This window comes from Eleutherodactylus coqui, chromosome 7 (assembly GCF_035609145.1).
Source record: "Eleutherodactylus coqui strain aEleCoq1 chromosome 7, aEleCoq1.hap1, whole genome shotgun sequence".
NCBI lineage: Eukaryota > Metazoa > Chordata > Amphibia > Anura > Eleutherodactylidae > Eleutherodactylus > Eleutherodactylus coqui.
The window spans coordinates 82641633-82666290 of NC_089843.1; the positions used below are offsets into that span (position 1 = coordinate 82641633).

General features: G+C 42.3%; 1 protein-coding gene across 3 annotated transcripts in view; it reads left to right on the forward strand.

Moving 5' to 3' along the window:
• The window catches only part of SLC2A9 (solute carrier family 2 member 9), a 293866-nt gene that overhangs the window by 178490 nt on the left and 90718 nt on the right, over positions 1 to 24658 (forward strand). For all 3 annotated transcript variants that reach the window (XM_066573278.1, XM_066573277.1, XM_066573279.1), the window contains 2 exons: positions 12375 to 12476; positions 14202 to 14277. In XM_066573278.1, the coding sequence (XP_066429375.1) occupies positions 12375 to 12476; positions 14202 to 14277 (178 nt within the window). The remainder of the gene's footprint in view (positions 1 to 12374; positions 12477 to 14201; positions 14278 to 24658) is intronic.

Genomic DNA, 24658 nt, shown 5'->3' on the forward strand with positions numbered 1-24658 from the left:
GTTTTCTGCCGCAGATACTTTAGTGAAATCCAGAACAGAGCTAATCCCGCTATGTGAACATACCCTTACAGCTGCCTGGTACTGGCTATTTGCTAGAGAAGAGTGTGCTCTATCTGCACAGTTTACATAGTTGCTTGTCAAATCAGGTACAAGTTAAAATGTTGCTTATTAGTGTAACTGAGGCAATATCCCGAAAGCATATTACACAGTTCAATGCATAAATGTCAGCTTTTATCAATCGTTTCTCATGTTTTTAGAACAACTCACAACCCTCTTGTTTTCTTCAGTCTAAACCTGCAATGACTTTTACAGCTACTAAGGGGACAAACATTGATGTCAAATGTGATGAGTCTTACAAGCAAACCATAGATGTTGTATCACTGTTGGTGTGCTGTTACAGCTATGAATGAGTTAATAACATGAGCTGAGTTACTCTGTTATCCGTATGCACTGCTTTTATTCTTGTGCTTTGCTGCCATCTAGTGGTCATTGTTATATTTGTTTCATGTATATTTGGCACTGCAACTACCACATAACGCTTTTCTGTAACCCCTCCTGATTCCTGTGACGTCTTATGCAGCTCCCTGGGCAATGACATCTTGGTTTTGCACAGGAAAGACATCACAGACCTGGAGAGAGGATTTTCCCTTGACTCTGTTAACTTCACTTACAGTCAAATGAACTGAGTGCTGAGCACAGGGACCAATTAGAGGCAGCTCTCAGCTGTCATTCAATAGCTGAGAGCTGCCTCTGATTTGTCCCTGCGCTCAGCTAATCAGAGGCAGCACTCATGAATTCATGAATGGGTGAGTGAGAGCTGCCTCTGATTGGCTGAGGGCTGTGACCAATCAGAGGCAGCCCATTCAGCAGGCGGGGATTTTAAATCCCCGCCTGCTGAATACTACAGAAAGCAGTTCAGGAGAACTGCCGGCCGGACGCAGCTGAACTCCGGCTGCAGGGAAACGGTGAGTATACATTTTTTTTTTATTTTTACACATTTTCAGGATGCTTTTCAGGGAAGGGCTTATATTTTAAGCCCTTCCCCGAAAATTCATCCAGCGCTCGCCGGCAGCCCATTGCTTTCAATGGAGCCGGCTATATTGCCGCCTCCATTGAATTCAATGGGCGAACATCGTTCTTCTCTGCCACAGCTGTTACAGTTATGGCAGAGGAGAACGATCTTTAGTATATGTTCTCAATGGGGTCGGCGCTGCTGCCGCCGGCCCCATTGAGCGCATATATAGAACACAGATTTGCGCAGAACGCAGATAGGCGCGTTCTGCGAATCGTTGTGTCCTATAATTTATCGCACATCCTCATAAAAAATGGACATGTGCCAGCTCCCATTGTGATGCATTGGGTCTATATATCTGCAGATCGCAAGCGCATCTGCAAATCGGACCAAAAAACGTCCATGTGACCGAGGCCTCACTGCAGCTTATATTTAAAGGAATTGTCCGAGATAGTTTTTTAAGAAAAAACATGTTCCTCCTGCAAAAATTTAACGGTCTCCTGGCTCCCAGCTGTGTCCGTCGCCGCTGCTCTCAGTTTATCCCACTATGTTTAAAGGCTAAGAACTGCCTGCTTATGGAACATCACAAGCTGCTGCAGCCAATGACAGAGCGCAGTGCTTGATCGCTCAGTCTGTCATTGGCTGCAGCAGCTTGTGACAGTCCATTCCCAGGCTGACTGTAGTCTGTAAATAAAAAGCAGGCACAGAGGACCAAGCAGCAGCATGGGAGATGCGGGGAGCTAGGAAAGGTGAGTATACAACTAATTGTTATGTTCTTGCATAGAAGTGTTATTATGTTTTTGAGAAAACAAATAATTTGTGACAAGCCCTTTAACAAATTAGACAATAAGAACTTTCTAAACTGGGAAGGAGATGTCTGCAGCTTTGAAGGATAAGACATAACACAGACACTGTACATGAGGAACTAGGTGAGGTTTTATTTTGTCCTTGAAAGTATGCTTTAAATCAGCCTTTTATGAATAATACATATACATTTACTTTCTGAGGATATATAAATGAGCATGTGTGCAAATGTGCTCAAAAAAGGCCAATATTTCTATTCTATTTTGTGTCCCGGTGAACAGCGTGATACATTTTATGAAATAATGGTGTCTCGTGTTAAGAGTCCAATCATCTGGCAGTACTAATGTGTATCAAATCAATCTGGCATCTCATTATATTCCGAATGAATATATCAGCCACAATCGATGAGCACTATATGAAATTCCCATTTTATCTGTCTTGAAGTCACATGCGTCAGAGAGAGGAGCTCATAATGGCCTCAGCCGTCATTTCTTCCCTTATTTTCTGGCATTATACATGTTTGAATTGCTGGTTCAAATGAAACTTAGATTCTTGTCAGCATGAAGCTTCAATGAATCCATGAGATTACAATGTAATAAGCATTTCATCATATAAAAGACTAACGTATAGCATTCATCAATGTAGACTGTACCTTATCAGTCATTTGACAATAATATTAATGGGACATGTAAGCATGATATTGCAGCGGCGTGCCACTACAGCTGCCAGCTTGGCTTACCTGCTGCTGCCCTCAGCCGCCATTCACATTCGTGCGGCAGATGTTGTATCCTCCCCATTGCACAGTTCCTTGCTTTTGTCCATAGGGCAAGCGCATGCTACTGCCAGAGCATGCTCTGCAAAATTGTCTCCAACCTATCCTCTGACAGTCCTAGCTATATTAGGCATCTTCGCCCTAAGGTGTATGCCTAAGTAATTTAGTTCCATCTGTTGTTGAAGCCAGATCAGAAGTTCACATGTGCTCCCAGGGAGTGAAATAATCTGTCCATGTCAGCATCGGCCCGATTTCACCAAAATGATTGTTAATCAGGACGATACCGACTCTCATTAAAGTCAAATTGGGATCATTAATTTGCCCTCCAGAAGGTTTCTAATGCAGCCAAAGCCCTCCAAATTGCATGGGAATACAGTCATATAACTGGGGCACACTGTGTTTCTCACAAAAATGGGTAACAATAGGAAAATAAGTAGTAAATAAGAAGGCCTAATAGGGTCTGACAAACAACCAAGCATACCGACACACATAAACAGATGTAAATAGATATGATGTGAGAAATTGGTTCATATTTTGGCCAAGAAATTTAAGCACACGAGTCCACTTCAAGGCTCCTCGTTGTCTCATGGGTCCCTCTTCTAATAAGACAACTTCCATATGAAACCTGCCTGCATGCGGGGCAATCGTCCTGACAGGGACGACCCCATGCTGGAACTTGACCAAGAAGACAAAGGATACACAACAGGATTAAATGCAGCTCACACCAACACGCTAGAGATTTGCATACAACACCATGCACCCTGAACTGGACTGTCCGCCCCTCATGTCTGGAACCCTACACAGAAACGGAAGAACATGACACTGTTTACACTGAACACACTGACCAAAAAGAGGAAAGCCCAGCAGCCTCTAGTAGAGGAGCTGGTATATATGAGCAGCAGACCAGTGGGGATTGGCTTACTGGAGAAATCCACACCCAGAGGGCTCAATTAACACCCACCTGTGAGGCTGCACTGCTGGAAACCCATGTAGAACAACAAACCCAGCAGCACACCCAAACACTGACTCTTTGTCCAGGTTGGTTCTCCAAGGCAACGGTTGGTGTGAATTCATGTGTCTGTTCATACTCTTTGTGTCGATGCTGTTTATGTTCTTGTTGCACTTTAAACATTTACCGTAGATCCTAAAGATGACCACTGTACTGTCATCACCTGCGGTTTAGAAGAATGTTCATGCTGCAAAAGTCCATTGAGCAGATCTAGCTGTGGGCCTGATGTTGCTGTTGCTGCAACTAGTAGTAGCTGCTGATTGTGGAGGTTTTTCTGCAACACTCTACTACCTGTCTTGGCAGGGTGCTGACCCACAATATCCACTTCTTCCTCTTTCCTGCTAGCTGCTCTGATGACTCGCCCTGCCTCTCTATGTTAAGTCAAGTACGTGATCCTCTTTTACCTCCTTTTCCTCTTCATCATCCTTCTCCTCCTGCATGGACTCTATAATACAGTGAGCAACAGGAGCTGGCACCAGCATGTTTGCATCCCCTTAAGTACATGTGGAGGGCTGACCTCACACACTAACCTACCCTTATCTTGCTCTTTGGAGGAAAAAAAATCATTGGGCATCAGTGCATTCAATGTCTTGAAATTCTCCCTCTAGTTATTTGTACTGCCTGGTTGACATCCATCCCATCGAATGATCAAATGGCTCCTCAGACTGATCCATGTGGACTGCTTCAGAATGTGTGGGGGATTTTCCACGGGGTGAAGTAGAGGGGAGATGCTCATGGCCAAGTGGTGCAAACAAACTGCTGTGTGCTTGCAACTGGGAGGAAGAGGTGGCGGTAGTTGAGGCATGCTGTGTCATCCACTCTACGACCTGTTCTGTGTGCTGTGGATGTAACTCATGGGCAGAACCACTTCTAAAGAGTGGCAGCAGGTTTGCCTCACCTCCTGCAGAATGTGAAGCCATTGCTTCAATGGGAGCTTCTTGAAGTACCAACTTGGTTATTGTCTACCACTTCCACCACCATCACTGCCGACACGTCAGATTTGAGTGTATTGTTACTTAGCTTTTCAGATAACTTTATAGTTTACAGAAAACTACTGGCAGCTGCGCCACATTTTAGTAATTTGTATTGGTCAGACGCACAACTTTGAACAATGTCTGAGGCTGCTAACATACACTATGTCTTTTTGCTGTCTCCCTGTTTAGTTTTTTCTTGTAAATTCACCTAAAAACATTGGTAGGCTGCAATCTCAGGGCAGCACAATATGTAAGAACAGAAGGCCAGAGAGTATATATTGTATATTCTGAACTGTCCCTGATTTCTGTCCCAGCTTCATTAACTTCCCCTCACTTCACAGACAACTGCTTAATGCCAGAAAATAATTTGTGTTGTCCAGACGCGCAACTTTGAACAACGTCTGAGGCCACAAACCGTGAACTGCAATATCCCCCACGCAAAAGTGTAGTATGCAAGATAGAGGACACGTTTGGTAACATCATCAAGGCATGGAATTTAAGGAAATCTGATTTTCCTGTGATTTTCACCAAAAAATAGGTTGCACTCAACCGATCCAATTTGGGGAAAAGCAGGGCAATTTACCATCTGGTAATTATTTTCTGCCATATCCCATCAAGAAAATGACATCTATTGAATTGCAACAGTGGAAAAGTAAAAAAAACATCATCAGCTCAGATATGTTGAAGCCTAAATTACGGTACTCATTAAATAAAGATTTCCGAGTGCTTCAGTAGACTGGCAGGGGAAACTGAATAGATAATGTATGGAGTATAGAAAGGTGAGCAAATCCACTGGGGATTGTCCTCACTGCATTTTTGCAAATTATTGTGCATTAATTTAAAGTTGGCTGAGAACTTTTAGTTCCATAACAGCAGAAGTCGCATCTTTTTGTTTTTAGTTAGTAGTTAAAATTCAGAAGTTTAGGGAACTCAGCTGGTAATGTGTTTTTTTTGGGGGGGTGAGAGGGGGGTTGAAATGGTAAGGGATATTGCTCTCTACTGCAAAAGAAAGTTTTGCCTTGGGTCCACAACAGGGGTCCCATCCTTATGTATCTTGCAAGATACATTCAACTTTTACTGATGGAAGAGAGACACATTAAATGTGGAGATAAAAGAAATCACGAATTTCCAAATATCCACAGATCAAAATTTGACACTAGTATTATACTATCCAAGTTATCAAACTTGGGTTACTCATTTGTGGAAAAAGTTGGCTTTGAGGTGATCTATTTGCACTGGACCAATATATTGGCAGAACGGAGAGTTCAGATCATCTTTTTAGACCTACTCCTGTAACTATGACAAGGGGGCATCCTCTAATGCCTAGAGGAAAAGCTGTTTCACTATAATCATAGATAGGGATTCTTTACTGTAAGGGCAGTGAGACTAAGGAAATCTCTGCCACCAGGTATGATAGTAGATTAACTGAACGGGTTAAGGAGGGCCTAGATGCATTTAAAAAAAAGCAAAAAAGCACAACATTGCAAGTCATCAGTATTGGATGTTTGGAGATGGGACATTGATCCACGGATTTATTCTGACTGCCAGATTTGGAGTCAATAAAGAATTTCCCCCTTAATATGGGACAACTGGTATCTTCCTTACTCTTTTCTCAACCCGATCACCTGTGTAACGATAATTCAGAACTCCTATGGCAAGCCACAGCAGGGGGTCGAGAGTCACTTGTAGCTGCCAATCACTTGTTGGGGACCACTGGTCTGTAAGGTAAACCAACCAATACTTAAATGCAGGTAATGATTTTCCAGGTTAAAGCAGTCATGTGGTTCATGAATAACAATTTTTTTAAGTCTTCTCATAACTTTATTGAAGGTAAACAGAGTTTGAAATTATGTAAAGCAGTTCTAAATGGACTGATGCAAAGTCATTAATGGTGCACATGTGCATCATCTCTTGTACCTGTGTGACTCATATATTACTTGGTTCCTCTGAAGGTTACTGGCGGCATAATTGCAGAAGGAAGTTTTTCGGCATGAATAACTCAAACTTTCTAATTCTAACCTCATTTCATTTAATCTCTTCTATTGTGTGCCAAACTATCGTATATATATATTTATTGAATATGTTTAATTTGTATGTATGTATTTCTGGTCTTCATTTTCTAGCTATTAAAAGCACATTATGGATGCAGTGAAGGGAAAACAAAATGTTCTTGCATTTTTGTAGCATTAGTTGATTTTAATATAAAATTTATTCATTGAAAAAGTTACAATGAAATGGAAACTATTTGAGGGAAAGAAATGTTTTCTAAACTTTATAAACTTTACATCTAAGACTTTAAAGAGGAACTGTCAACACTTTTTGCCTCTCTAGGCATTACTAGGGAAGCTCTAGATCTTTTAGAAATGGCTGTGCATATTGTATTTCCTCCTGATTATGAAGATAATACTTACAGGAGTTGAGCACCAAAAAGGAGTCGCTCTACTTATGTGATTAGCTGAAAACACATATGAAAAGAAGAATGGGGTTAGTTCCATTGTGCCTCTAACTTCCTGACTCCCCCAAAGGTCTGTGCCTCTCCTGGGTATTAGATTTCTCAATTAGATGACAGCAAAACACGTTTTTTTCAATTGAAATATATATTTTTAAGGCTCCTGTATCTACAGCAGTGTTTCATTTTTAGCCTTGGGCACCCCTGGGAAAACGTTTTTTACCTCGGGGTACCTCTCTCAAAAAATTTTACAAAAGACTTTTAAAAACTTCTCCCCGTCACAGTGTAATCACACCCAGCACTTCAACAACCCTCAAACCTCTCTCTCCACAGCCGAAATACACGTGTATGTGTGACCAAGCCCCGTTGGCCCTCCTGCAATATATTTGTTTGCGTAAACCTCTCTCCCTCCCAGAGACATACAAGCTTATTTTTATACTTAGGACTTACTCACACAACATAATGCGCAGTGAATAAAACCCATTCATTTCAATAGGTTCGTTCACATGAGCATATTTTGCGCGCACATTTCATTTGTGCAAAAGAATACGCAGCATGCTTTATTTTCTTGCGTATCGCGCATGATTATAATAGTACTTGCAGTATGAACTATGATTTTTTTGCGCGTATCAGTGTATTTTACTGTACTTTTAACTCTTTCCAATTCAACTTTGGATTCAGGGTTTCCTAAAAGGCTTTCTTTTTTGCTGTTGTACCATCTGCTGGCTAAAGCCGGTGTGTGTGCGCCAGAGAGGCTCCGACAGCACAGTGGCTGGCAATAGATGGTAAGAATACCCTGTCGGACGTCTTCTGACATTGGATTTGTACAAGCTTCAATCAGAATGTAGGAAGACGTCAGACAGTGGATTGGAAAGGGTTAACGCCCACAAGGTATGTTCATTTGCGCTCGGCAAAGAAAAATGCACCAATTAAAATAGCTAATTAGTCCAAAGAGTTCCAGATGTGTTCTTTTTCCTTCTCAATTATGCAGTGTTTTGCGCATCTGCTAGCATATTGCGCACCCCCAATGACTTCTATGGGGACTTTGGGTGAACAAATGCACAGGAAAATAGAGCATGTTGCGGTTCTTCTTGCGCAACCAAAACGCGCAGGAAATATGTGCACAAATACATTGACGTCAGTGGGTTCTATTCTCTGCATATTGCACGCTTAAACTTTGCGCACACAAATACGCCCTTGTGAAGGGGGCTCTGGGGTGATTTTAGGCAGAACAGTTTATGGTTCACACGAGCAAATGGGCGAATGATGTCAGCGTTCGCTCTTGCAGCTTGTGTATACGGACGAATGAAAACCAGTGAATGGAAGTGACTGAATGATCGGTATTTAAATCGACGATTAGCAAAAGAGCCAACGAGGATTTTCATGCTTGCATGAAATGAACGATCAGCGAACAAATTATCGCTAATCGTTGGACATATTTACACTGAACTATTGTTCTAATTGAAACAATCCAGCGATTTTTTTTTTGAGCGATAATGGTCCCATTTAAAGGCAGCTTTACTCTGAAGGCATCCAACATACACTTGCAGCTTCCTGAGTGGCAGTGCTCCTCTCTGATGTGGCAGCGGGCAAGGCAACATGACTGCGTGTCATGGGTGAAGCTTGCCTCTGAAAGGTCCCATTGGAAACCATGGGTTCTTTTAGATGTGATTTTTTTGACGCACCTACTCAGCTGGGATGGGTGAATGTAGGCTGATTTACTGTTTTCTGCATGGCCAGCAGATTTAAAATACGTATACAATTCGAAAAATCCATTTACTGACGTCACAATAGGGAATATCAAATCTAGTATATAGAGGAAAGTGGAGTAGTTACTCTTGGCAGCCAATCACATTCCAGCTCAATTTTATCTTTGAAAAAAGATTGGTTACTACTAGAGTTGAGCGAACGTACTCTGCCGAGCTTGTTGCTCATTCGAGTATTAGCGTACTCGATGGTGCTCTTTACTCGAACGAGCATCAAGCCGTGTTCGACCCCGCCCCAGTTTTTGGCTCCTCCCCACTGTGACGTGCCTGTTTTAGCCCCTCCCCACTGCGACGCAGCGCGTGTCATTGGCAATTTTTTTGTCTGCCAGGCAGGAGAGAGAGAGAGAGCGAGAGAGAGAGACGAACCTAGGGAAAAAAGAAAAAAAAAGCTTGGCACCAGGCGTCCCACATATAAAAATGCTCAAGTCTCCCATTGTAGTCAATGGGGTTCGTTACTTGAGTAGAGCTCTCGAATTTTACGAAAAACTTGACTCGAATAACGCGGACTTGAGCATTTGGGTGCTCGCTCATCTCTAGTTACTATGGACAATTGCTCTACATTTCTTTTGCACAGGTTTTGATAAATCTTCCCCAATTTTGTGTCATGTCAGTTTGTTGGGGTCCTTAATTTGGCATGTAGCTCTCTATGCCAGCCTCACAGCCAAGAGACGGCGAAGAAGTCTTCTTCATTGCTAAATCTTGTAGACTCCAGAAATTTGGAAACCTCCCTTGTTTCAAAAAGCAAATCATCAGACAAAAACATCTCTGGGAGGTTCTCCACCAAGAATGAAAATGTATCCCAATCGAACAACTTTTAGGTTGATCCAATGTATGGTGAAAGTATGCAAGGCCATTATACAGTTAGAGTGGATATTTTGAGGGGTCTGAAATTTGAAGTCATTTCCAATGTTTGAGCTGTTTTTGTTTGTTTTTCTTTTTTTGTATCTCAATAAACATGAACATCCCAAAGTATTGATATTTTTGACTATTACTAACCATTTTAATAGTTGTTTCCAAACTTCTGGAGGGTATTGGACATGACACTCAATAAGTGGTGCTAGTGCTGGTAATCATGACACATCTCTCCATCACCAGATGCCCCTCACTACATCACTGCTGTTTTTTTTCTATATGAATACTTGTAAAAAAAACTGACATTTTCTTACAGTTATTGGTTCTACTCAGCAATAAGCTGTAATATTGTAACTAGTCCTTTGTAACAAGTATGCTGTGTACGCTGAGCAGGCATACATGTTAGCATTTGGGAACAGCAGTCTAGAAAGTAACAACTTTTGAAGCCCCCCTTCCTAATTATGCTGTGCAGTGTATCTGGTATCTCATCCACTGCCCTGAGGATGAATCACTTTCTCACTAATTTTCATTCCATTAAACACATTCTCCAATGATTTTCTTTTCTGCACTTTTTAGTATGCTGTCAATGAATTAATTCACACCTCAGTAATCTGTTACAAACACAGGATTCCAGAGTTGTTGTTCATTTCTTCAAAAAATTCAATAGCATACTTCATGAAATAGTCAATAGCTCAAAGCTCATCATAAGTCGACTGACGCAGTTTGATCAGCATTAGAGATGAACGAGCATACTCGCTAAGGACAATTACTCGATCAAGCATTGTCCTTAGCGAGTATCTCCCCACTCGGAAGAAGAGGTTCAGGTACCGGCGCGGGTGACAGGTGAGTTGCGGCCATGAACAGGGCGGAGCGGGGGAGGGAGAGAGGGGGAGAGAGAGATCTCCCGTCCGTTCCTCCTGATCTCCCCTGCAGCTCCCCGCCCCCCGCTGAATCTTTGCTCCTGAGCAGGCAGGTACTCGCTAAGGGCAATGCTCGATCGAACAATTGCCCTTAGCGAGTATGCTCACTCATCTCTAATCAGCATCCATTTTTTCTTTGGCTGCGTTGACAGTATTGCATTATGGCCTGATAGGTCTAGGCAGAGGCTAGGCACAGGGAAGTAGCAATGGTGCCAAAATAACAGTCTCGCCTGGGCCTAAAGGCTTTCTGCAGCATCAGAAAATAGCCTTTGGTAAATTTGGGGCCCTGTGCCCCTGATACACATTTAGCATGGGGACACATTGCCTCTGGTTAATTAGTAAATATACAGATCACTTCTTCAAGGTATTGTTGCCAATTCTCCTGACCTTGTATAGTCATTGATAGTATTGAGTGAACCCAAACAGCCAAACCCTGTTCCTGGTCAAACTTTACTAAAAGTTCAGTTTGACAAGAACGAAAATCTCGAGCAATTTGTATCAACCATACCCACTAAAAAAAGAGAAAGGAAATTGTAGGAGGAAGAAGAGTGAAAAGTAAGGAGAAGGAAAAAGAACAAGTAAAAAGAGGAGGTAGGGAAAAAGACGTTACATTTCTTTTTCCATCTTTTTTCTTCTTCATCTTTTTCCTTCATTTCCCTTCTTTTTTTCCCTTCATTTTCTTCATTAACAAAAGTACTTACATACGGCCCTAGGGCTTCTACGGCTCTTAGACAGTGCTACCCACCAGTTAGAGGTGGTGAAGTTTACGGTTTGGTTTTCAAAAGGTCACTGATCACTAGTCATTTGATGAAGTTACATGTCATCTGTGAACTTCAGTATGTTGTTTTAATGGTATTGATAATAGTGGATGCAATTTGGTTGTTGTCACCATTACCTGAGCTAGCACTGAAATAAAAATGAATGTGCTGCCAACTGACTCTCAGCTTACTTGATCATCAATCCATCTTAGAGCCCATGATGATCAGATTGAACGTAGGTTCTCCCATTGATCTGCTGAATATCAGAATTAGTGATATCAAGCCTTTAATTTGATGATATACTGTATAGAGATGAGCGAGCATACTCGCTAAGGACAAATACTCGAGCGAGTATTGTCCTTTTTGAGTACCTGCCCGCTTGGAAGAAAAGATTCGGGTGCGGGCGGGGGTGAGCACTATGTTGTGGGAGTGAGCAGGAGGGAGCAGGGAAGAGGGAGAGCTCTCACCCCCGTTCTCCTCCGCTCTCCCCCGCCACCCCCCGCCGGCACCGGAATCTTCTCTCACGAGCGGCAGGTATTCGAAAAGGACAATACTCGCTCGAGTATTTGTTCTTTGCGAGTATGCTTGCTCATATCTAATACCGTATATACTCGAGTATAAGCCGAGTTTTTCAGCACACTTTTTTGTGCTGAAAAGCCCCCCTCTGCTTATACTCTTGTGAGGTTAAAAAAAAAGCGCAACACTCACCTCCCAGCTGGCATCTATGTCCCCGGCGGTGCGGCAAGCTGCTTGAGAATTCTCCCCGCTGCCATCTCCCTGCTCGGCTTTGAATTCCCCCGCCATCAACGCTGTGTAAGTAAGCCCTGTGATTGGATCGAGCGCCAGCCAATCACAGCCGGCGCTCGATCATTCACAGCTTGCCGCACCGCCGGGGAGACCATCGCGCTGGGGACACAGACGCCGGCTGTGGTAAAACTTATTGACTCGGCTTATACTCGGGTCGGCTAATACTCGAGTATATACGATACTATATAATGGTACATATTGTCAATATTATGTAACTACATGAATATTTTTGTGCATCTGTATATCTCCAGGGAATGACAATTGAAAAACTTGGAAGAAGGGTCCTTCTTATTGGTGGTTTTGGGTTGATGACACTGTTTTTCTCAATACTGACTGTATCATTGGCTTTACAGGTAAGAATTTTCTCTGTATATGAATAGAATGGCATAAGATAATAATGTCACTGATTTTACACAGTACTTCTGGGTTGTGCTTACCCTTTTGCATTGTGTGTAAGACCAATAATACTGTATATTGAACTGTATTGAATTCAAGCTATTCCAGAGGACACCTTATCATGTTCAGACATGGTGGAATTAGTACAGATTTTTGGTGCAGATTCTACACTGAAATTCTGCAACAATATTCAGTACAATACAATATAAGTAAATGAGCTTTAATAACAATATAGACGGTGGAAAATGATTAGCGCAGATTTTAGGCTATTCTAAGGATATCTTCACACAGTGGAGGTTGTTGTGGAATCTTCTGCAGGAATCCTGCCTCTAAAACCTTGGCAAAGTTTGCAGTTTTCTGCCTCATTTTTTTTGCCATAGATCCTCATACAGATTTAGCCCTGTGAACGGGAAAAATCCACATGCAGAATTCCGGCAGAAATCCGTGCGGAAACACAACCAAATTTTGTATGCGGATTTAGTTCATTGACAGATGTGCGGATCCACGGTAAAAACCACGGTAGGAAGCCGCAAATTTTACTATGGTATTTAGAGGTGGAATTCGCACTGAAAATGTAATGGCAAATTCTGCCATGGGAACATACCCTATGGATTTTCCCCTTTGCCATACATACAGTACTATAGGTTTCATACAGATTTTACGCAAAATCTGTTGTAAACATTCTGCACCCATCTGAACATACTCTAAGCTTTGTACAGGTTGAAAGCACCCCTCACCCCAAGTTTTACTTACCTTCTGGCAGCTGATTCAGAGATACAAATGCTTTTTCTTGCAGAATGTTCCTATAGACTAAGGGTGGTCATACACATTACATGTAGATCGGCTGAAACGGCTGATTGGAATGACTAGCTAATCATCTAATGGGTATGGAGACCCCTGACTCTCCCTGTTGCCAGATTTCATAGAAGATAATATTCAAGTCACTGGCATAACTATAGGGGATGCTGTTGTACCCGGGCCCAGGAGGACTCTTTTCTCCATATAGGGAGCCCAGTACTATGAATAAAGCATTATAGTTGGGGGCCCTGTTACAGATTTTGTATTGGGGCCCAGAAGCTTCAAGTTATGCTTCTGATTCAGGTAGTTGGATTTCAATACCTAATTCTTGTGTTCTTGGCCGAAAAGCTGCTGCCAGATAGGTCTGGCAAGGGCTTTATCCCTTCACTACATAGAAAACACATGCATGCTCCGATGAACTGAGCATGCATGTATATGGAGTGGAAAGGGAGGTTGGGAGAGTTAACTAATGTATATGGGCATCCTTAGAATGTGCTCTGACCCGGTTGGCGGTATTTGTGAAGTTTTAGAGGACCTGAGCACACTCAGAATACCATAACATAGAGTATGCGTTTGGGACAAAAACGTGCTTCTCTGATACAGAATACTGTTTGGGGGAACACGAAATTTGTTAATTTGTAGAAAATTAGGTTTTTGAAAACCAGAATACTATTTATATAATATATTGTGTCATATATTATGTGTGTTTGTGAAATGTTATGTTATTTCGGAGTTTTGCACCAGAAAAAAAGTACAGCATTATCAGAATTCCAGATGCCAAATGAACAGACGTTGCGTTCACTTCATATCTGTAGTGGTGCTGTAAGTTAATGTATGGTTGTTTGTGCGTTTGTCTTTTAAAGTGCTATTTCATTTCTTAATAGGACCGCGCACCATGGGTGCCTTACATTAGCATCATCTGCATTCTGGGTGTAATTGCATCATTTTGCATCGGACCAGGTAAAGCCTTTCTGCTGGCAGCAGCAGATTATTTATTGTGACACTTCTCTTTATTTGGCACGTGTTCTTTTTGACAGCATTTAATTTAGCAAAGCTGAAGAAACCAAAGCTTTACTAATGTCAGTCAATTTTGTTGCTAGCAATTCAGAACATATTTTAATTAAAATAATTAAATGATTCCAATTATGTTCACAGAGTGGTTTTAAAAGAAATTATGTTCATTTAACACAGAGTAAGCTTATTATAGCATTAAGGAGAAAATGGAGTGTGACTCTCCCCAGAATACATATTGGAAATTCTTTAATTGTCTGTAGATATTTTTTGACCTGCAAATAATGTTAATTATTAAAGCGGCCATAAGGATAATTCCTGTTCATAAACCTGATTAAACATGGATATCATAGAGGATATGATAGAATGCCCCTCAAAGGCCTGTTTCTAATGAGCATATTGTGGGTACATTTACGCGCATATCACAGCCTGATCCTGCCTATCTACTGACCCGAACTCAGAGCATTACAGATTCCTATGATGCCCTAGGTTCGAGTTAGTAGATCTGTTATATGTGCCTGTAATACGCTCATGTGAAACTGACTTAGAGTCAAGCTGGGAGTTGGTGGTAGACTCAACCCATCTATGTGCTACATGGTCGGCCACTCATTTTAGGGGATTCTGACAAGTTAAGTTATCTCCTATCCATAACACAGGAATTAACTTTATGATTGGTGGGGGTCTAACTGATTGGACCACCACCAAACCCTAGAACATTGGTCTGATTGGTCCCCAAGTGAATGCAGCAGAGGTCATGCCACCGCTCCATTCACTTTAATGACAGCACAAGAGATTATCGAGTTCAAGCACTTCTGCAATCTCCAGAGTTGTCATTGAAGTGAATCGAGTAGCGGTGTGCCTACACAAAATTCACTGCATTCACTCTGTGATCAACTGGATCCATTGTTTCTCGGGATCAATGGGGGTTCTAGTGGTCGTACCCCCACGAATCATAAAATTATTCCCTATCATATGGATAGGGTATAACTCTATACATAACTTGGCACAAAGCTTTTAAATAGACAACATGTAATACTGCATTTCCCCAACAGTGGACACTGTAAGAAAAATGTGCAGTCAGCTAGATCCGTGTTTCTCAACTCCAGTTCTCAGGGATCCCCAGCTGGTCATGTTTTCAGGATTCCCTCAGTATTGCACAGGTGATGTAATTATTGTCAGTGCCTCAGACCTTGCCACAGGTGTTCTTACTGTAATGACCTGTTGGGGGTCCATGAGGACTGGAGTTGAGAAACACTGAGCTAGATCTTCCTGTAACAATCAGACCCCTCCATCTTGTTAGAGTTGTTACCCCAATAGATAAGTTGTCAAGGCTCAAGGGATACACCAGTTGGGAGTTGTCCCAAAGAGTATCACTCTTGTGCTTTGCTGTAATTATAATCATTGATTCAATGGAGGCGGAGTCTCTGGAGATCTCTTCCGGACACCTGCCCTTGTGTGACTGCCTGTTTACACGGCTGATTATTGTCAGGTTTTTATATCTGCGTGAAATGAATGACGAATGATAGGCCAACGAATTATCATCTGTCGTTCAATCATTAATCATGGTTAAATCAAAAAATTATCATTCAGTTGCGCATGAGCCAACAATTATCCTGCACAATAATCATTCCATGTAAAAGAGCCTTTAGCTAAAGTACTCCTTTTCCCCTCCACTTTTGTTTTGTCCTTTGTAACTTCTCATGTAGCTCGGAGAAATGTGTATGTGACTGAATGAAGCAAAGTTGCTTCATGTACATTTTAGATGCCATGGGTCAAAAAAATGGTTCAGATGTGTCCATAGCCTTGTAATTTTTCTATTGCCCTTATGCCGGCTACCTTTTTAGGTGGACACTTTACTTTATTTATCACTATAATTTTGCAATTTCATTTCCACTAATGCTTATCTGTATGAGAATACAACCCCATAATGCTGTCTGAAAAACTGTATATAATTACTCATAAATAAAATAACCATAAAGGTATCCGTGCCAAGACATCTATTACCCCGGTGCTGCAGCTGAATAATGGCTTCTACCTTGCCATTAACTTGTGAAAAACTCATCATAACTTAAAAGGATCCATTACAACAGCAATTCAGTGCGCAAACAGGTGAAAGAAGCGAGTAGTAATCAACAATAACACAGCTAGTCCAAAACTTAGGAGAATATAATAAATGCCAGATTCAATATGCATAAGCATCCATTATAACGGCACCACAGTAGCGCAAAAGCATAAAAAGTTGCCCTGAGCTGGTAAAATAATAATAAAACCAATTATAACATAGCTAAAGAGGAGAGGTGAAATCTAAAGCCATAGAATCAATATATATATTATCTCACCGGTGATGAAGTAAAAACCATGTGGGGCGCGCTGTACATACATGCGCGGGTGACCAGCCCCAGGTAACACTCTTCGGCTAAAAGGATAGATAGAAAGCCTACCTGAACTGCTTGACACCTTAGTGACCACCCATATGTGTTTTCACGTCCTGGGTGTCCGGGCTTTAATCCCCAGGGCCGTAAAAACATACTCGCCATGGGGCTTAAAGCCACAGGGTTTGTGCGGGTCACACTTTCCTGCTATCGGCTGCCGGAGGTAGCCGAGAGCCTGGAGCTGTCATGGGGGGGGCACGGTGCGCAACCCCTGGTCATGCGATCACAGTTATCTAATGGATAACAGCAAATGCATAAAAGTAAAAAAAAAAAAAGTTAAAGTCGAAGTTTCAGCTCCCCTCATGAATCGGATCCATGAAGGGAGCTGAAAGTACTCAACTACATCCTCCATGATCTCCTGCGGCGTTCTGGTCCTGCCAGGACCTGACGCCGTCTTCTGCGCATCCGCGCCAGACGTAAAATGTCAGGTACATACGAAGAAAGCCGGGGAGCCCAGGAGATTTAAAATCCCCCTACTCTTGGCTAGCATGAGTAGCCGAGAGAAGAGAAATGTTACTGGGTTTGCAGCAAGCATGGGAGAAGGAGGGTTACCTGGTTTTATTGCCCCGTGTGCCCATCCCAACCAGGCCTCCGTAATTACCCGTGTTTTCAGAAATACCACACAGTTCACATTATTACTTTTATCTAAGATTTAGGGAACGCCAAAAAGGGCACAGGCGGGGGGGATTATTTTTAGGAAGTCAATTTTTTTTGCAAAAGTGAGAAGTGGGGCCTGGAATTTCTTCAGTTGTGCCCTGAAATCCAACAGGTGTTCCCTCTATTATAGGCCTAGCCATGTGTGCTATAAGTAGATTGGGACTACAATGGGTATGTTTCTGAACACAGGACAAATGGGGGTATCCATTTTGGTGTGAAAGTCTTCATTCATATGTGTTCTGTACAAAAAAGAGCAGTTTTTAAAATGATACAATTGACAAAAAAAGCAAATCATAATTTTTTCTTCCTGCTTTGCTTAGATTCATTCAAAAACTGTGGGGTCAAAATACGCTGTACACTCCTAGATGAATTAATTAAGGGGTCTCGTTTTCAAAATAGGGTCATTTGTGGGAATTCTCTGTAATTTTGGTAGTTCAAGGGCTCTACAAGTGGGCAATGGGGCTTGAAACACCTTCAGGCAAAATGTCTAAAAGCCATTGGCTGCTGTTTTCGGTTTGGACCCGGTTATGCATACAGACATAATATTAGGACCACAATGGGTATGTTTCTGAACACAGGACAAACATAGGTATGCATTTTGAGGTGCAAATCCTCATTTTCATGTGCAAAAAAAATCCTGTCTTTAACCCCTTAATAAAGAAGGTTATTATTTTATTGGTAACCTTCCCTCAGTCTTTCCTGTAATGCGGGCATATTTTTCTATTTTTGCACATCTGTATCCAGTGGGTCCCACTTTGGAGTGGGACACAGAAGCTCCGCAGCTCTCCCGATAGTCTATTGGGATAATAGGACTAGAGGGATCACCTATGTAAGGTTGATATAAGGCGGACTTGGACGTGGAGGTGTTGGTGGAGCTCCCTACCAGGGGCCCCACTTGACACCGGGTAAGTCCATATTTAATTCTTTCATTATCTATTAGATGCTCCCTTTGCCAGGAGGAGCGCTGTCCTATCGTGTTCGTGTTTAACCACTTAAAGACCAGGCTGTTTTGCACCTTAAGGACCAGACACTTTTTAGGGATTTTACCCATGTGGTGGTTTTACTGCCCTAATTCCTTTCCTTTAGCTATCAAAATTAATTTTGCTGCGTCTATCAAAATTAATTTTGCTGCGTCTTTTTCTCCGTGACGTATAGAACTATTCTTTTTATATTAGTTTACTGACTTTTTTTTCTGTTTTTTAGTTTTATTGGGGGTAAAAAGCTAAAAAAATGATTTTTTTTTAAACATTTCTTGTTATTTATTTTTAAATTAGTATATTTACACTAAAATAACATATGGGAGCGGATTCCTCATTTTGTTTCATACGTTTTGATTGGCGTCGGCTTTGTGTTATTTTCTTTCTTATGTATATATTGTTGTTTTATTATGTAATTTTTATTTACCTATGTATGTAATTATGTTTTTACTATCTATGTCCCCCATGACGTCATGTAACACCTCTTGAAGACATTCACATGTTTTTGTTTTTTTTTTATTTGACACTTTCCCACTGTAGCTGGGGCATCCATAGGAGCCCAGTTACAGGGGAAAACAACCCCTATAGTGATATTAGTACTGGAGAGCTGGTCAGGGTCTAGTATGACCCTGCCGCTTTTCTATAGCAGGGAATCCCGGCAGTCACATGAACCCCTGGCTCCCGTGATGAAAGTTACACTTCCACTTTCACTTTTCAGTACACAGTGCTCATTGAGCGCTGTGTACTCGGGAAAGGAAAAGGCATAAAGGGCTAAAAAACCCTCCGGGTTATCAGCTGTTACTAGCAGCTGACAACCCATCCTGCCTCTGACTACCTAGAGGCTTAAATCCCCGCCATAATTTTACATACGGTTAGGCTTTAAACCCAGGACTAGGTGCCGTATATTTACTGTGCCTGGTCCTAAACGAGTTAAAATGACATATTTGCAAAAATATGAAATTTTTATTTTTTCTTCTCTAAATTGCATTAACCCCTGAAAAGAAACTGTGGGGTCAAAATACCCATGACCCCCCTCAGTGAGTACATTAAGATGTGTAGTCTAAATTGAATATTCACTATAAGCACAGATTTCTTTCTGTCCAAAATAATTGGGTCATTACCATAGACTCAGATATTTACACCAACCACTAAGAAAAGATCAATAAGAATTTTTTGTTTATAAAAACTTATCCTTAATTTAGCCTCAGCTCACCTATAGTGATCTTTCTCCAACAGAAACCTCTAGGGACTGAAGAGTTAAGGAGTTCTATGTTTTTCCCAGTGATAATACGATGGATTAGTCTGACTCTGTCGAGACTGTTTTATACAGGAGATTAAAATACTGCCTGTGTTATTTTTTTATCTCGGTGGTTCAGCAGTCATAGAGTAAGATTAAGACAAAGATTAACATATTTTGTGTGTAAGGAGCCCTGATGAACGGTCACAAGGGTAAAAGATTCAGTGCAACGCTTAGTCAATGCAAGGAAAGGCAGGGATGTTTACAAGCATTAGAAGACGCTTCTGCAAAACATTACTCTACTCTTAAACTATTCTTGGTTTTAATGGAGGTATTAAAATATATATTTTTTATTTTCTGCTGATTTACTTTCATGGACTCTGAAGAAACAGAGCAGAATCACCTAATCTGGGCTTTCTTCTACAAGCCAGAGCAGGGAACGGTAACAAAGACCATCTCTTGCTCCAACATGCCATACTGGCCACTGCACAATGTTCGGAACTGTGTGCTTTCGGATCTATACCCTGTAACACCGACTCTGTGAACAGCGGATCCCTCGCAGCAGACCCCCACCAATCAACCATTGTTGATCTATCCATAAAGGCCCATTTAGACTTTTGAGCAATAATCGTTGTGTCTAAACGCGCGGCCGTCGTGTACTGTTCGTAAACTATTCGTTCATCGTTGATTTCTAGCAAGCTAGAAATCACCTATGACTGTTCTCAGCGCCGCATGCTGATTTTCTCAACAAGCGGCGCTGATAGCATTCTTTCAGCTGGTATCCCGCTGGGACTTCTCAGCAGGATACCAGCTAAAAGCTTGGAGAACAAAGGATCTGTCAGCGCTCCTGCTGTTTCTCTGAGTTATCAGCTCAGCAGGACACCTCTGATAAATGCGAGAACAAAGCAGCTGTTTGCATATACAAAAGAGCTGCTGTTCTCAGAGTTATCAATGGTGTCCTGCTCCGCCTGTGTTTAACTCTTTAAGTAGCTAATTAGCTACTTAAGAGTTATGCAAAGATGATCACTCAAAACCGTCACTCAAACTGCCATTTGAGTGATTCTTGAGCGATCATCTTTCAGTCTAAATGCACCTTAAGATAGGTCATCAATCATTTAGAGCTGGAACTCTTTTTTTAAGTGCCAATCATACAATTACAGTTTAGAATAGCTACACTTTCAAATATCATTATTTAGCACACGTAGACATTTCCACTGACTGCTTGAAATGGAATTTTAGTTTTCTTATTAAAGTTAATTTATATTCATGAAGTGGAATTCTTTTTTAGCTGTTTGTGGGAATCAAGAACCATCTCCACTCGAAAACCAAGTAAAAAAAAGAAAACTGTCAAATTCCCACAGATTTGCGATGCATCCCTAGCATTCAAAGGAGTTTGTCTAGGACTACAAAAGAGGGTCTGTTGTTTATCCACAACAGTGCCACCTATGTCCGTGGGCTATATCTGATATTGCATCTCATTCCATTCAAGTGAATGGAGCTAAACTATAAGGTACAGCGAACTACTAGTCCAAATGTCCATAGAGTGGTATACATTGCCTGTAGGCTGCCATGTTAAAATGTTAACTATAAAATGTATAATACATGGTAATTTTTTTTTTCTTCGAGATGGCAATAGAGAAGCTTAGTTCATATGTTATAGCCACTAGTTATTGTCAGTGGTGTCTCTTACCTCCACCTGCCGTTGGCCATGGCAAACACCGTGTTCCTTGAGTCTCCTGTTGCAGATGCCGCATTCCTTTCTCTCCACACTCCCGTTGCCCGCCCAACATCCCAGTCTTCCAGTCCCCCGCCAATCTGGATGGGTCCGGTCTCTTTAAAACACCCCATTGCAGGGTGCCTGAGCAATTAGTCTTCTACTGTGTAAAAGTGCTAAAGTGTTTTGTAACTGATCTCCTGGATTTTGATGCATGCCTGTCCTACTCAGATTTCCTGGTCTCTCCACTTCTGTCTTCCGCTAGTTTATTGACTACGATTCTTCTGCTTGCTGCCCGCCTTGCCCCATTGGTTTGCTTCTCAACTACGCAAGAAATCTGACTGTCCGGACTTTAGCTCTGTTCCTTCACTATGTCTCTGACTATATCTTCAAGTACCGTGTTACTCAAGAAATCCATCAGTCCTGACCTCTGTTCTGTTCTTTGACTATTTTTTTTACAATTTCCTGGCACGTATGCTGAATGTAGGACAAACACAGGCTTATAATAATCATTCTTGTTCTTGGTGATCTGACACTTAATAAGGGCAAATAGCTACTTCTTCCTGACAGTCACATTCTGTCTTCGATATAACCTCTTGCTTTGAAATTTCACTGACCTTGGGTTTAATTTACTTGAATTACGTCTGGAGAAAGCGTTTGTGTGCCATGAAATTACGATACAAAAGCTGTTGATTCCACCTCTAGCGCTAAATCTCTTACTCATTCACACGATTTTGTGTCAGAGGTGAGAGCACAGAAACTTTTCATCTTCTGTAATTACAAATTCATCTGTATTATCTAAATCAGAGAAGAGAGTGAATACAGAGACAGTAATCCGAGGAATTAGACTGTTCTCCACAAGGCTTATATTGTTTAGCTTCTTTAATAGAGATGAGCGAGCACCAAAATGCTCGGGTGCTCGTTACTCGGGACGAAATTATCGCGATGCTCGAGGGTTCGTTTCGAATAACAAACCGCATTGAAGTCAATGGGCGACTCGAGCATTTTTGTATTTCGCCGATGCTCGCTAAGGTTTTCATGTGTGAAAATCTGGGCAATTCAAGAAAGTGATGGGAACGACACAGAAACGGATAGGGCAGGCGAGGGGCTACATGTTGGGCTGCATCTCAAGTTCACAGGTCCCACTATTAAGCCACAATACCGGCAAGAGTGCCCCCCCCCCTCCCAACAACTTTTACTTCTGAAAAGCCCTCATTAGCAATGCATACCTTAGCTAAGCACCACACTACCTCCAACAAAGCACAATCACTGCCTGCATGACACTCCACTGCCACTTCTCCTGGGTTACATGCTGACCAAACCCCTCCGCACGACCCAGTGTCCACAGCGCACACCAAAGTGTCCCTGCGCAGCCTTCAGCTGCCCTCATGCCACACCACCCTCATGTCTATTTATAAGTGCGTCTGCCATGAGGAGGAACCGCAGGCACACACTGCAGAGGGTTGGCACGGCTAGGCAGCGACCCTCTTTAAAAGGGGCGGGGCGATAGCCCACAATGCTGTACAGAAGCAATGAGAAATATAATCCTGTGCCACCGCCATCAGGAGCTGCACACGTGGGCATAGCAATGGGGAACCTATGTGCCATACACTATTCATTCTGTCAAGGTGTCTGCATTCCCCAGTCAGACCGCGGTTTTTAATTCATAGACACAGGCAGGTACAACTCCCTATTGTGAAGTCCCTGTGGACCGACAGCATGGGTGGCTCCCTGGAACCCACCGGCGGTACATAAAAATATCCCATTGCATTGCCCAACACAGCTGAGGTAGTAATGTCGTGCTTAATGCAGTTGGGCTTCGGCCCACACTGCATGCCCCAGTCAGACTGGGGTTCTTTAGAAGTGGAAACAGATGCATTTATAATTCCCTGTGGACCCACAGCATGGGTGGCTCCCTGGAACCCACCGGCGATACATAAATATATCCCATTGCATTGCCCAACACAGCTGAGGTAGTAATGTCATGCTTAATACAGGTGGGCTTCGGCCCACACTGCATGCCCCAGTCAGACTGGTAATATGTACCTTAACAGTAACCTCGTTGGTGGTAATGTGGTGGTGACTGCGGACCTGGTAGCGCGGTTTTATGTAGTTGGTTTTCGGAATGTGGCCAGGATTTAGTGGGCCGTGGCGGGGGGATGGTGGTGGTGCTCTCTTGTTGTGTCGTTAAAGGTGAAATTCTTGGACTGCCACCAGACGGACCAATGCAAAGGTATTTGCCAAGAATGTTTTCATTGTTGGAGGAGGGGGATGTTTTGGAGGCACTATGTGTCCTCTACACGTGTCCGTGGTTATATGCACCTTAACAGTAACAGCGTTGGTGGGAAATGGCCTCGCTGCCATCATGTCTTTGTGAAGCCTCTGTTTCCACACCCCAGTGACATACCATTAGCAGCGGTATAGGCAGAGCCCACAATTATTAACATTTCAGCGGTAGCATTAGGGACAGGCCCCACTAACATATCACTAGCAGCAGTATAGGGGGAGCGCAGTCTTAGTTCCATTTCAGTAATAGTAGCACTCAAGACAGGCCCCAGTAACAATTCCGAAGCAGCAGTATAGGAGGAGCGCAGTCTTAGTTCCATTTCAGTAATAGTAGCACTCAAGACAAGCCCCAGTAACAATTCCCATTGCAGCAGTTTAGGGAGATAACAGTCTCTTTCACATTTCAGTAGCTGCAGTATAGACAAGGCCCCAGTTACATTTATGTAGCAAAAGTGTAGGCCAACCCCACACACCTTTCTGTACCATGAGTGCAGGCGAAGAACATAGAAATTACAATGATTACACTGTAGGTGAGGGCCCAAAAAAATTGGTGTAGCAACAGTACTAATGTACCTCAGAAAAAATTGGCCATGCCCAACCAAGATGGCAGGTGAAACCCATTAATCGCTTTGGTTAATGTGGCTTAAGTGGTAACTAGGCCTGGAGGCAGCCCAGTTTAATGAAAAATTGGTTCAAGTTAAAGTTTCAACACTTTTAAGAGCATTGAAACGTATAAAAATTGTTTAGAAAAATTATATGAGTGAGCCTTGTGGCCCTAAGAAAAATTGCCCGTTCGGCGTGATTACGTGAGGTTTCAGGAGGAGGAGCAGGAGGAGGAGGAGGAATATTATACACAGATTGATGAAGCAGAAATGTCCCCGTTTTGGATGGTGAGAGAGAACGATGCTTCCATCCGCGGGTGCAGCCTACGTATTGCTTAGGTATCGCTGCTGTCCGCTGGTGGAGAAGAGAAGTCTGGGGAAATCCAGGCTTTGTTCATCTTGATGAGTGTAAGCCTGTCGGCACT